The 13,183-nt window shown below is 52.7% G+C and overlaps 1 protein-coding gene across 1 annotated transcript; it reads left to right on the top strand.

Moving 5' to 3' along the window:
- Positions 1–240: 240 nt before the first annotated feature.
- Positions 241–11,792, top strand: LOC127017791 (zinc finger protein 501-like). Its single transcript, XM_050899107.1, has 4 exons — positions 241–295; positions 9,001–9,107; positions 9,536–9,679; positions 10,360–11,792. The coding sequence occupies exon 4, from the start codon at positions 10,371–10,373 to the stop codon at positions 11,790–11,792; it is 1,422 nt and encodes a 473-aa protein (XP_050755064.1). The 5' UTR covers positions 241–295; positions 9,001–9,107; positions 9,536–9,679; positions 10,360–10,370.
- Positions 11,793–13,183: the final 1,391 nt, after the last annotated feature.

Here is a 13,183-nt window from a genome sequence, read left to right as displayed (position 1 = left end):
GGCGGCCCCTGCGCAGAGCACGGGGCAGCGCCGCGCCGCCCCCGCCACACCGGAGACCCGACCCCTCCTTTCCCCCCCTCCCCAAGCCCGGCGGAGGTGGCGGGGCCGCGCCCGGCGCAGACAAGGGTTAACACCAGCGAGCGGAGCCGAACGGAGCGCGCCGCGCCGCCCCTCGCACGGCGGCCCCGCAGCGCCGCCGCCCGGCCCCGCCGCCGCCCCCCGCTTCCCCTTGGCCCCGCCGCCGCCGCCGCTGCTCTCGCCTCGGCCTCGGCCCGCCGCCGCGCACATGGCCCCGGTAAGTCGGCCGGGGGAAGCGCGGCTCCTCCGCGCCCGCCGCAACAAAAGCGGGGCGGCGCCGGGGCGGAGGGGGCCGGGCCGGGCCGGGCGAGCGGAGCCCCGCGAAGTAACGGGCCGGCAGCGCGGGGGCTCCGAGGCGACGGTCGCGGTGGTAAACCACGTGACGTTGTGGAGGCGCCCGGGGAAGCCAAGCCAAGCCGGGCCGGGGGAGCGGGACGGGAGGGCGGGCGGGCACCCCGCGGGGCTGCGGCGCTCGGTCGGGGCCGGCCGCCGGGCAGGTGGCGGGGGACCGCGCCCGAGCGGCGCGTGGTGTTGCGGGCGCGGCCGGTGAGGAGCGGGCGGTCACTGCGGGGGTGAGCGACTCTCCGCGGCCTTCGGCCCCCGCCGCCGGCGGCGTCCCGGTGGGAGGGCAGGCGAAGGGTGGCTCAGGGACCGCGGCACGGGGCCGTTGCATGGTGGAGGGCCTGGCCGGAGCCATCTGATTACGAAATCTCTAGCGTTTGGCTCGCTGAGGCCAAATCTGGCAACCCCACGTGCGTACCAACCCACACGTGGGCTGCCAGCCAGGACCCGCGGGCGGTGACGGCGGGCAAGGCTGCTGCAAGAAGTGCCCCGGGCGGCGCCCGGCTGCTGGGGCTGGAGGAGCTGTCGTTGCCCAGGCAGCTGGAGGGGAGACGAAGCCCTGGTGCCTCAGGCAGGGCTCTGGCAGCTTCGGGCTCTTTCTAGGGAGAAGAGAAGAAGCTGGTGTGCCAGGGTGAGGCCAGGGCAGCCTGCGTTTTGTTAGGGATCCCACCCAGTAAGGACTGTGCACTGGGCAGCCCTCCATGAAAGCAAGCAAGCATTCTTGTTCAAGGGCTTGCACATTTCCCGTGTGTGACCTGCCTTCGGCCTTGGGAAGGATTACGCTTGCCAGGACGAATGGAGGACCTGTAATTTTGAGATCTTCTTCTAAGGAGCTCTTCTTCTAAGGACTTCCTTCAATGGATAGAGACAGAGCCTGTATTTCACTCAGCTGTGTTTGTGTCACTTACTTAGGCAGTGTAAAGGGAACAGACGTCCCCGACCCTCTCCACAGGGATGTGCTTGGTGTGGTGCATCCTTGAGGAGCACTGCCTTTGGTCCCTTTCTCCTCATAGCCCTCGGTGGAACAGATTACGAGAAGGCCTGGGGGAGGAAAGGTGAATAGGGGATTCTCACTTTAACGGTGGTCTCCTGAAAGCCGAAACCAGCCACTGGAGTTTAGAGTAGGTTTGAGGTAGCTCTGAATTCATTCTGAGTAGAGACTGAGAAAACCGGAGCTGGTTCCTGAAGAGTTCCCACTCTGCTTTTAGCAGCAAGTGCTGTCTCCAGATGGCTTCATATGGTTTTACTTACAGGTATGTCCAGTGTTTATCAAAGGAACAGCACTTCAGCCAAAGTTCCCATAAATCAGACTCTCTGATTTCCTGAGAGAGACAAGAGGAGGTTCTTAATATGACTATTTATCCTGTGTGTTTCATGGCATCATTTCAGAAGTAGATGACAACCATGTGCAAACACCAATACAAGGAGAACGCTAGACCAGCAGTTCCCTTGCAGGGTAAGGCTTTCCTGCATTTAGAGGGCACCCCTTGTGTATATATGTATGTATATTCACACACATACTTCCAAAGAAGATTCTTCCCTTAATGCTTCTGAGCAGAAACACCTATTTTTGATGAAGAAAGGCCAGCATTCTCCCATGACATTCATTGAATGACACAACAAACCCCATCTCTCTGCCCAGGACAGAGAGCTAGTCGTGGTGGCACAACCACAAGCAGGAAAAATGAATTATTTTTCCATCTTGCTTTGTTCAAGAATAGCCATCTCCCAAATTGAACAATAGCGAGTGAACAGGTCTTGTGGGAGAGGACAGTATCTCTTCAATACAGGTATTTCCAAGAGGATAACATCTTTCTCTTTGAATCCTGAGCAATACCATTTCACATGCCCGGGTTTTCCCATGCATGTGGAAAAGATGGCTTTTCCCCTTGTTTCCCCATGCCGTTGGCTTGGGGAAGCACTGTTGACCTGACGATGCCTCAAGCCTAGGAAGGAGGACTCCTCTTCTTTCCGTCTTCCCATATGTCCCCTCTGAGACAGTGTGTGACTCGACACCATGTAGAAGAGCCACAGTGGCTGATCCTCCTTTGCTGCTCACTTCTCTCTTCTGCGCCCTGTATCAGTGCTGGTTGCCCACTGAGACACACTTGCATTGTTCAGGGCCACCAGCAGCTTCAGGGCGGCAGCCTGCAACTCTTCCTCCCGCACTGCCTTCCCCATGGTCAACAACTGCTGAAGTGTCTGCAGTGAACTCTGCACGTGGGTATCTTGTAGCCTCAGGAGGAGATCCTGGATGTCACTGGTGGGCAGCTGTCCTTGCTGCTGGCCACTGGCTGTCGCCTCTGTGGCACGTGGGTCAGAAGGACTTAGTTGCGTGCTCCTCGACCGTGGCGCACCCTCAGGTAAGGAGGTGGGGATCACAGCTACTTCCATGTCAGGGCTGGAGTGGCCTGGCTGGGCGGTTGTGGGAGACGTGGGGAAAAGGGGCTGGGGACTGAAGATGCCAGACAACACAGCATCACTGCTCATGGTCATGTCGTTGAAGGCTCGTGTGCTGCCCAGCTCGGCTTTGCGCTCTCCTGGGCATGCAGTCCTCTGTGGAGGAGAAAACACACCTCTGTAGAGGCGATGGGCTTCACAAGCAGGCACCTAGCCACCCCCCTGGTCTCTGGGGTTAGCACTCACTGCACAATCCCATCTTTCCCACTCCCTACAAAGATGAGCCCAAGAAAGGAAAGAAACCTTCTTATCCTTTCCTTGTCAGGTCTCCCCATAAGTCTCTTCTTGTGACTCCCAGTTGTCTTTCTCTTTACTTTCCTTCTCTTCTAGCCTGCATGAGTCACCCCTTCTCCTGCAGTAACCTAGATTCTCTCAACTTGGTTGGGAATGAGAGGTGGAGATAACGGCTGAGGTGGTCCTCAAAGGTATATTTTCTTGAAGAATACCTTCTGCAAAGTCTCCTCTTTGGCAAGTGGCTGCAGGTGCCATCTGTGTAAGCTAGTCAGCTTGGTGTGAGTGCCCCTGGAAGGTGGGCTGCCCATGGCCCTCTTCTATTTTCCCTGTCTTTTAGCCTCCTGTTTTCCCACTTCCTCATTTTCAGGGCTCTCCCTTTTGCCTGTTACTTGCCCAGAGCACACCATAGTCTTCAGGAAACAGATAAATAACTCACCTTAATGAAATACCTTTTCCTAGTACAGCGATAAAAAGAAAAGGTGCAGAAGTCAGGAAAGAAGGGAGTTCCTGGCAGTTCAGAGCATATGGGCCCTAGAAAGAGGCAAATAAAGACACAGACTCAGTGATAAGCTCCAGTGCTGGGGTCCCACCAGCCCTCAGCAGTAACCTCACTGTCGAATGACATCCCTCCATGAAAACCCCCATGCCATTTAGATGCCTTCCTGAACCTTGGTGAGAAACTCCACTGCTTCTTGGTCATCTCCATGACCCAAGGCATGAGAGGAGGCTGGTCCCAGGGACACATTTGGATGCAATCAAGTGTGAGAGAGGATGCTCACGAGTAGATGTCTTCTCCTCACCGCAGGATCGCTACCCACCCCTCTCCTCCACCACTCATGAGTCTCTGTCCCCTCCCAGCGATCAGGTCCAGTGCTGGCCGTGCAGGACCCCCATCCATCTGCCTGCCCTTGGGAGTCATGGTTGGCTTTACCCTCAGGGATGACTCCGTGGTTTTCGTACTCATCCAGTCTCTGGACCAGGGGGTTCTGGCAGCCGTACAGCGCACGAAGGAGGCAGGCAGTGCTGGCGCGGTGGGCGGTCCGGAGGGACCTGAAGAACTGGTGGTACTCGTGGTCAGAGAGTGGCGTTCCCGGCTGCTGTGCCTTCCCGCCCCGAGGGCCGGCTGTGCAGCCCCAACCCAAGAGCACTGGTGAAAAATAAAATGCAAGGAGTCAGAGGGAGAAGGAAATGCTAACCACGGCACACTCAGAAGAGCTGGAGGGCTGAACCCAGATCTCTGTTGCCTTCTCTGGGTGCAGGATCCAGCACATGGGAAATGCAGTAACAGGCTCAAGATGGTGGGTCTAAACCTGGGGAAAACCTGCTCTGTTCACGTTGAAAGGGATGTATTATTTTGGGGACAGTACATGGCTGAGGGACCTCCACCAAAGTTCTGGAGATTCAAATCTTGAACTGGGAGAAATGTCTTGGAAATCATGGCTGAAACTGGGAATGTAGCTCTGCTGTCAGGGCTGGAGCAAGGAGACTGTTTCCTTTCCAGACTTTAGCCTCTGCAAATTCTCTTCCTCTGGGTAAGTGGGTCCAGACCCCTTGAGTTAATGGAGCATGCCCCAGTGGATGTGTGTATGCCCTTACAATGGTCCAAGCATTCACTGAACCCTTATGCAAAACTTAAAGCTAGTTCTTCCCTGTAAAGAACATTATGAAAGCTTGTGAAATCAAACCTTTGGAGGTTAGATGTGCCCAAATAAAACTTCATGTGCAATCTTAATTTCATTTGCTCTTGCATATGGTTTTTATACATTCTTTAAGTACACAGCAACCTACTCTTCTTTCCTAAAGACTTGGCAGCTCCTTCAGTGTAGAGACTGGACCTGCTCTAGCAGGGAATCGGTTTCCCAGGTTAGGCACTTACTATATTCAGGACGTCATCTGCCTCATTTTTCGCAGCTTGCAAGGTGTGTGGAAGAATGAGTCAGGAAGATGCTGGAAGGGCAAGGGTAGTTTTGTGGATACTCTTCCAAGAAGTAGGTTTTATTCCTGGCTACACCACAGAGGCTCCTGTGTGATGCTAGGCAAGTAAGTCTGCATGCGGTATATTTTGAAAGGCAAGTAAGTGCTACATTAGCATATGTACTCTGAGAAGGCAGGGCTGAGATATCTCAAACTGAGATTCTAAAAGTAGTGGATGTTTCTGACTTTAATCCCTCTCTGCCCTCATTTTGCCATTTGCAAAATCACTATAAACCAATTAATAGCTGTGAAGCTCTAAAACATAGACTATGTAAAGAGTTCATGAGGAAATGAGTCATTCTGTCTATAGCAGAGTTAAAATGGGATCAGTAAATAAATCAGAGTCAAACACTGAACAATAAGGGTGACATAACATACTGAGTAGCTGCTCATTAGAAAGGCAGTGTCCATCCAGGGATGAAAGAAGCCAAAACCCATGTGAAAACAGTGAAGCCAGGTAATTAAAGAGCTCGGTTATTACGTCCAGGCAGAGGGGGAACAAATTTAAGGTTGCAAAATGACTGTGATTCAGGCATGCTCCAAGTTTGACTTTGCAACCTCTGTAATAGTCTCTTAATCTATGACTTTTTTTTTTCTTTTGGTAAAAACAAACTTAAAAACTTCCTCATGCCCTATATCTTATTAACATCTATGCCATCTTATTAACACCTATGTGTCTGTAGATGCAGCAGAATCAAACAAAAACATGTAACGTTCCCCTGAGAGCACAGCAGGGGTTATTGAGCACTTGGTGAAGGCAGTAGGAGAGGAGAGCACCACGCTTTGCCAGGTGACTGTGTCAGGGTTTGCAGAAAGCAGGGGAATGACGAGACTGGGGGATATGGGACCCCTCCATGGTCTCCCGCTAGGATGTGGCCAGAACAGCCTGGCCTTTCTATCCATTTCTTCTAGCTGTATCCCTTTCTGTTTGTCTTTAACCAAGGTCCTCTCTCAGACCTCTTTCTCCTGCCTCCCCTGTCGCTTCACCTGGCCAGCTCTTCCCTTCCAGCCTTGCGGGTCAAGTCCAGATCTCTGCCTTTGTGCTCGTGTCTGGTTTACGTGCCCAGCTGTCCCCATCATTGTGTCTCCAGTCTCCACCTGTGCTCCAGCCTCTGCCCACTGCATCCAGCTCTGAGTCCTCCTCCCTGGCTCCTAGGTCACTCTCTGGCTCTCCTTGATGAATAAAATAGCAGCTCCAATGGGTGAAGACTGGCAAAATTTTAAGCACCTGAGATCTTTGCACCTGATGCGTTCGAGCGTGCTCCCGTCTCTTCCTCTCGCCTCCAAATTGCTAAAGCTGAGGAGCGATGGGGAGGGGTAAAGAGCAGCCGGGTTGGCCGCCCTTCCTCACAACCTGGCTGAAGGAGAGACACTTCCTACTCACCAAAAACCAGAGAAGCCCACGTGGCTGCCATCACATCGCAAGCGGTGCCTTTAACAGCCTGGGCCCTCTGTGCTGCCAGAGGTGTCACCGCTTTGCCCGCCTGCCTGTGTCCTCCTCCTCCCCCTCTGGGTTTGCCCAAGAGAGCTGGGGGAGGTGGCATGGCTGCTGGTGTCACAGACGCCTGTGTTCCCACTGTTCCTCCCTCCGCTGCCCCCGCTTCCTCCCGCCCATGCCTCCCTCCGGCGCCCCTCCTGCCCCACCGCCAGGCCTGCATGCTGCCCGGTGCCGGGTCTGTGTCGGGGAAGGCAGCGGCGGCCGCCTGTGTGAGGCTGAGTTTGGACACAGCCCACCTCCTGCGGCAGCGGGGTCCGCCCTCCTCCTCACTGTGCCACCGGGTCCAAAATCAGAGAAAGCCCTCATGGACGATGTTTGGTTTCCCTGGGTTGACATCCATGGCAGCTTTCTGTTCTCCATGCCTCTCCTGTCTCCCCGAGACTTGTGCTCTCAGTGGTGGCTCGCCCACCCCTGGCCAGCCACGTCCTTCATGGGGCAGACCCTTTGGGGCCGCTGTCTGTCTGTCATCACAGGAGCTCGGGTGCAGCCCATCACCTCCCCATGCTACAGGTCACCTCTCTCGTTCCTCATTCAGCCTCATAAGGACCGGGTTACCTCATCAGCCAGGACGCTGCGTGGGGACTCGGCCTTGTCCAAACACGGCTGCTCTGGAGACTGGCACCATGTCCCTGTATGGTGCTCGGTGGCATTTCAGGTTTCCCATCTTGTTTAGGGACAGATCTTTACTACTCATCGCACAATGTGCTTTTCTGCCATATGCCACAACCTGCCTGGCTCTGCACAGCATCGCCTGTCTTCCTGCATCAGCCTTCTGCCTTCTGTAGGTTCTCACCCACCATTTTAGGGTGCGTGTTGACCATGTGCTTGTGGCAGCTCTTGAACGGCAGCAGGAAGGGACTGAACCAGAAGGATATTTCTCTCCTCCTAAAATCAGAAGGATGGTTCAGCAGAGTCAGGCTTACCCGCAGAGCCCCACTGCCTCGTAGGTGGATGGGGGTTGTATGGGGAGGGAGACCTCGGCTTCCTTGCCTCTTACCCGGGATCAGAGCCTGCAGCCACTGCCTGCTGCTGGGAGGAGTGGAAACAACCTCTCCCCAAGGGGTGATGCCCACTGAACCCACTGTGGAGGAGATGGCGGGGAGCAGGAAGGGCATGACTGCAGGCTGAGGCAGAGCCAACAAAATGTCAGCTCTCCATTTTATCAGGGGCTGCCTTTTATCATGGTGGCGTTATGCAGGTGGGGAAATCTTCCCTCTGTCCTCGGGAGGACCTGGCAACCGACATCTATCACAATACCCTCCTCTGGTACGCCACTGAGCAGCCAGTTCGGTTTGTTTCTCATTTTGAAAGGAAGAGATTGGTTTTCATTTCTCATGAACACCCGGTCATGAGTAATTTTACACTTGTTCCTAGTGGCACAGTGGGAATCCACGTGACCAAAATGGTGCAACGCCATTGCAGAGCTGGCATTCACATGTGCAGTTTTTAAGCATTTTCTTTCTGTAACCTGTACATTTCTAGGACGTCACTGAGCCCTCAGCATCTTAAAATGCCTCTGTACAAATAACCACTGCACAAATGTAGTGCTAAAGCTAAATGGGTGACCTAATTTTCTATCCCACAAACCCCACTCCCGCGCAGCGTACTTCTGCTCTGAAAAGAGGTCCTTGAGAAGTGGGATTGCATGTTGGCTGACTAAATCATCTCAGTGTTCGTGCATAAACAGGTATGTGTGACTGGTTTTTTTCTGCTCACTGCCAGCCCTGTAAACTCCGTCTGGAATGAGGCAGCCAAATTGCCATTTTTCTGGAGCACAACACAGGAAATTCTGCCTTCAGACTGCTCCTGTCAATAGTGTGTGACCAGACCAAAGTCTCTTCTCTCACTCAGACCTATGTGTGCCTGGCTGAGCCACTGAGAGCAACCAAGCAAAATACTCCTTCAGTAAAGGCAATAAACGGGACGCCAGACAAGACGCAGAAAGCAGCCCAGTTGTGAAGGCGGCATTTTTCCTCCGCCTCCAGAACAGAACTGCATTAACTACATTATGTTCTCATTTAGTTCACTAGGAAGAAAGGTGATGGAGAGAAAATGGTTTGAGGAATCAATATTTTTCTTATACAAAACTCAGCAGGAGGCATTTTTGGTCTGGAAGTGCAGCAGGAGGAATATCCAGACACTTGTGAGAAGGCAGCAAGCTGGCAGGCAGCTCTCTGCAGCGTTATGTAGTTGACCCCGTCTTCGCTACGTGAGCTGGCCCTGGTTATTGGACCCGAACAGCAGTGTCACGGTGTGCGTGGCAGAACAGACAGTGACCCTGATTCATGTTTCTGGGCGTCATTTTCCTCTGGTCTAGGTTGCTTTCGTCTCCTACTTATTCTCCTGTAATCTCACTCTACAGCACTGCTACTATGATGGGTATTTATTACATCTGTTTTCTTTCCTCTGATCAGGATCTGCAGTCCGTGACTTGGCTTTAACCTCCTGGATGGAGTGAAGAGAAACAGCTTTGTGGCCAGAAGCAGCTAAACACCGAGACAGTAGAGAGATTGCTCACAAGGTGAGAAATTGAATAGAGCATGTCTGGGAAGGGAAGAGAAGAGCTGAATGCTGAAAATTTGGTGTGTACTGTGCTGCACGCTCCGCACTCATTCTTCCTCTTCTGCTCCCGTATAGATTCTGTTTTCAGGAAGATTCATAGGCAGGGTACGATAAAGATGAAACACACTCCTGGGGTGTCTAATACCCTTTCAAAAAGACCCTATCCAAAATGAAATCAAATCCTGTGTATTTTTCAGCAAAGATTATACTCAGAATGTTAGAAGGCGTAACTAACCAAAGTGTGGTCAGTTCGCTGCCTTGAGGTGCATGCTTTGGGCCAGTGCTATACCTTTATTTGTACTACAAATGTTTTTCAGCCCTGAGTGTTGTAAACAAAACTTTGGGAATTGGTATAACCAGTGCGGTGGTGTCTTCCAAAATCTGCAGATCACCTGAAACAAAACCTGAGGGGTTTATCCTGCTGCATTCACCTCATATTCTGACCTCCCACACATAAGAGGACGATGTTAACTCTGTAAGCAGTGCCATCCAGCTAATGGCTTACCTCATCCTCCAGCATCCATTTCTGAGGTGTGTTCTCCATATAACTAATAAAAAATCAGGAGCCTCTAAATGTTTCAGTCTAAATGTTCATTTCCATGCTTGATTAATAAAACAGTTTATCTTTCCACTCACTTGCCTATCTGTTCTGTAGACAAAATCTAGATACAATTTGCTGCAGAATATGTAGGGCTTTCTTTTCAAGGAAACGGGCTATGACTGGAAAGAAGAAAGAAAATAGTCTGCTTGGCAGGGGTGGATGCTCCTGTGGTGTTGGCTGCTTCCTTCCTTGATTAAGCATGGGAATGCTGGAAGAAGAGCAGTGATTCATAGGCAACAGGAAGAGAAGCAGCTACAGTGGGGGTTGTTGAGGAGAGCAGTGATGATGTTCCTCTAACCTCGCTAGACATGGGAACTTTGAGGACAAGCAAGTGACAGGTTGTGTCCTTTAGGGCTGTAACTTTACGACAGAGGACCCTCTTTGCAATCTGTGCCACAGTGGCCGCCCATCCTCGGGTCACACTCCCTTCCCGCGCTCCTCGGTCTCCGTGCCCTCACTCTGCCCAGAGAAGATACCGAGGGGCTGGCTCCTGTGCTGTTAGCTAATGGTGGCTGATGTGCAGCAGGTCTCTGCAGTTGCCCTGTTTGGACTTCTTCCTCAGAGAAGCGGGGGGGTTATTGATTGCTAGTTCCTCTGTTCACTCCAGCAGGTGACAGGACCATGGGTGACACACAGAAGGGCAAGCTTCATCAGGAAAGTCCTGTGAGGGCTGAACTGCATCTGTTCCCCTCCAGAAAGCTCACAGGAGATACCCTCCAGGACGCTGATCAAAGACAGGACTGCAAGCAGGAGCTGGAGACAGAAAGTGAGGTGGAGGCATCTTTTGGAAAGAGACGGAGAATGGTAACTCCGTGTGGGATGGAAGTCTGGGAGTGCGAGGACAGTGGTAGAGCCCACATCAGCAAGGTTATCCTTGCTGGGGACAAGCCGGACCCACCCATGTGTGGGAGCCGTGCCATTTGGATTCAGCAGGTGGGAGAGAAAACCTATGAGTGTCCCGAGTGTGGGAAGAGCTTCAGCCGGAGCTCATACCTGAGCCAGCACCAGAGGATCCACCTGGCAGAGAAACCCTTCAGCTGCTCCGAATGTGGGAAGAGTTTCACCCGTAACTCAGACCTGATCAAACACCAGCGGATCCACACCGGCGAGAAGCCCTATCAGTGCAACGAGTGCGAGAAGACCTTCAGCCAGAGGTCCAATGTGATCAGGCACCAGCGGACCCACACGGGAGAGAGACACTACCAGTGCAATGAATGCGGGAAGAGCTTCAGCCAGAATTCGCATCTCATCGTCCACCAGCGAAGCCACAAGGGTGAGAAACCCTTTAATTGCCCCCGGTGTGAGAAAAGCTTCAGCGACCGCTCCTCCCTGATCATACACCGGAGGGTCCACACCGGAGAGAAGCCCCACAAGTGCCAGGAGTGCGGGAAGCGTTTCCGGGACAGCTCGGCCATCATTCGGCATCAGAGGATCCACACGGGAGAGAAACCGTACGAGTGCACAGAGTGCGGGAAAACCTTCCGGCAGAGCTCCTCGCTGGTGACCCACATGCGGACGCACACGGGCGAGAAGCCCTACAAGTGCCCCGTGTGCGGGAAGGGCTTTAGCCAGAGCTCGGCGCTCACCACTCATCGCCGGATCCACGGGGGGAAGGCCTTGCCCATGTACCACGGCGGCCTCCTGCCCAACCCCTACCAGTGCGCTGAGTGCGGCCGGAGGTGCAGCGACCGCTCCACTCTGGCCAAGCACCAGACCACGCACGCCGAGGAGCGGCCCTACATCTGCGTGGAGTGCGGGGACAGCTTCCGGCGGAGCTCGGCTCTCAACGTGCACCTGAGGATCCACCGCGGGGAGAGGCCCTACAAGTGCGAGGAGTGCGGAAAAATGTTCAGGCACAGCTCAGCCCTCGGTGCCCACCTGAGAATCCACGCAGGAGCCAAGCCCTACCAGTGCGGCGAGTGTGGGAAAAGCTTCCGGAAAAGCTCGACGCTTAAAGTGCATTTGAAAATCCACGTGGCCAAGAAGCCTTATAAATGTACAGTGGGTAGGAGAACACTCACTTCCCGCTCACTTCTGCCATAGGGCTGGAGCGGATGTTTGGAGCAGGAAACAAAAGCAGTGTACCTGAAAAAGGTGGGTGATGAGAACCACGGTGGGAAGAGACTGACTGGAGACATGGTAACTCTGGTGCCAGGGCTGGGTGCTTCACCCCAGCAGCACAAAAACCATTAGGAGGTCTGGAAGCAGGGAGTTAGTCCTAAGAGCCGAGCGCTGGTGGTTTAGGAAGAGTGCTGAGAGCCTGAGGAACAGGCACCAGCTTCTGGGTAAATCGGGGACTGTGAGTATGCGGTAGAATAACAACTGGGAGAATCAGGCTTGTAAAATAACTTTACAGCTAAAGCAGAGATCAAAATAAAAGGTTCCAGGTTGGTTCTGACTCAAAAGTTTGGCTTGTTAGACACTGTAGTAGTCTTAGGAACTCTCTTTTTATTACCTTCCCTTATTTTTCATGAATGTAGTAAGTTTACACAGTGTTTGACAAGGCGCTTCCAAATCTTTTGAGTCTAAGACTTCGGAGCTGAACTTTAATCTATTTGTCTTTTCTTCCTCTTTTCCAAATCTTACATGGGACAATGAATTCCTACCTCTGCACGCAAAGCCTGAGTGACAGGATAGCCAAGTAACGCAAAACTGTCGTGGCTGTTCCCAGAAAACATGGATGCACAAGCATTTCCAGTTGGAATGTTGCTCATTACTAGTCTGTGGCAGCTTCTCCCAAATTTGTCCTTGCTGGTTTGAAACACCTTCCCACTTGGGACATCAACAAAACATGGGCAAAAATGTGGCCTTACCTTACTTAACCAAAAGAAGTATTTCCCCCCAGATGTCCTAGTCTGAACTGGTACACGATGAGTTCCTACTGGTAGTCCAGAGACTGTTTGCAATTTTGTAGTCCTTTTTATGGTAGAGTACTCTTCTTTAGCTCGCTATTGTTTGTAAAGTATAAACATATAAACTTCAGCATTAACAGTTAGAAATTACTATATTTCATAGAATCATAGAATCATAGAATGGTTTAGGTTGGAAGGGACCTTAAAGATCATCTAGTTCCAACCCCCCTGCCATGGGCAGGGACACCTTCCAGTAGATCAGGTTGCTCAAAGCCCCATCCAACCTGGCCTTGAACACTTCCAGGGAGGGGGCATCCACAGCTTCTCTGGGCAACCTGTTCCAGTGCCTCACCACCCTCACGGTAAAGAATTTCTTCCTTACATCTAATCTAAATCTACCCTCTTTCAGTTTAAAGCCATTACCCCTTGTCCTATCACTACCTGCCTTTGTAAAAAGTCCCTCTCTGGCTTGCTTGTAGGCCCCCTTTAGGTACTGGAAGGCTGCTATAAGGTCTCCCCAGAGCCTTCTCTTCTCCAGGCTAAACAACCTCAACTCTCAGCCTGTCCTCATAGAGGAGGTGC

Source organism: Gymnogyps californianus, chromosome 1 (genome assembly GCF_018139145.2).
Source record: "Gymnogyps californianus isolate 813 chromosome 1, ASM1813914v2, whole genome shotgun sequence".
Taxonomy (NCBI): domain Eukaryota; kingdom Metazoa; phylum Chordata; class Aves; order Accipitriformes; family Cathartidae; genus Gymnogyps; species Gymnogyps californianus.
This window is presented reverse-complemented; position numbering and strand designations above follow the sequence as displayed.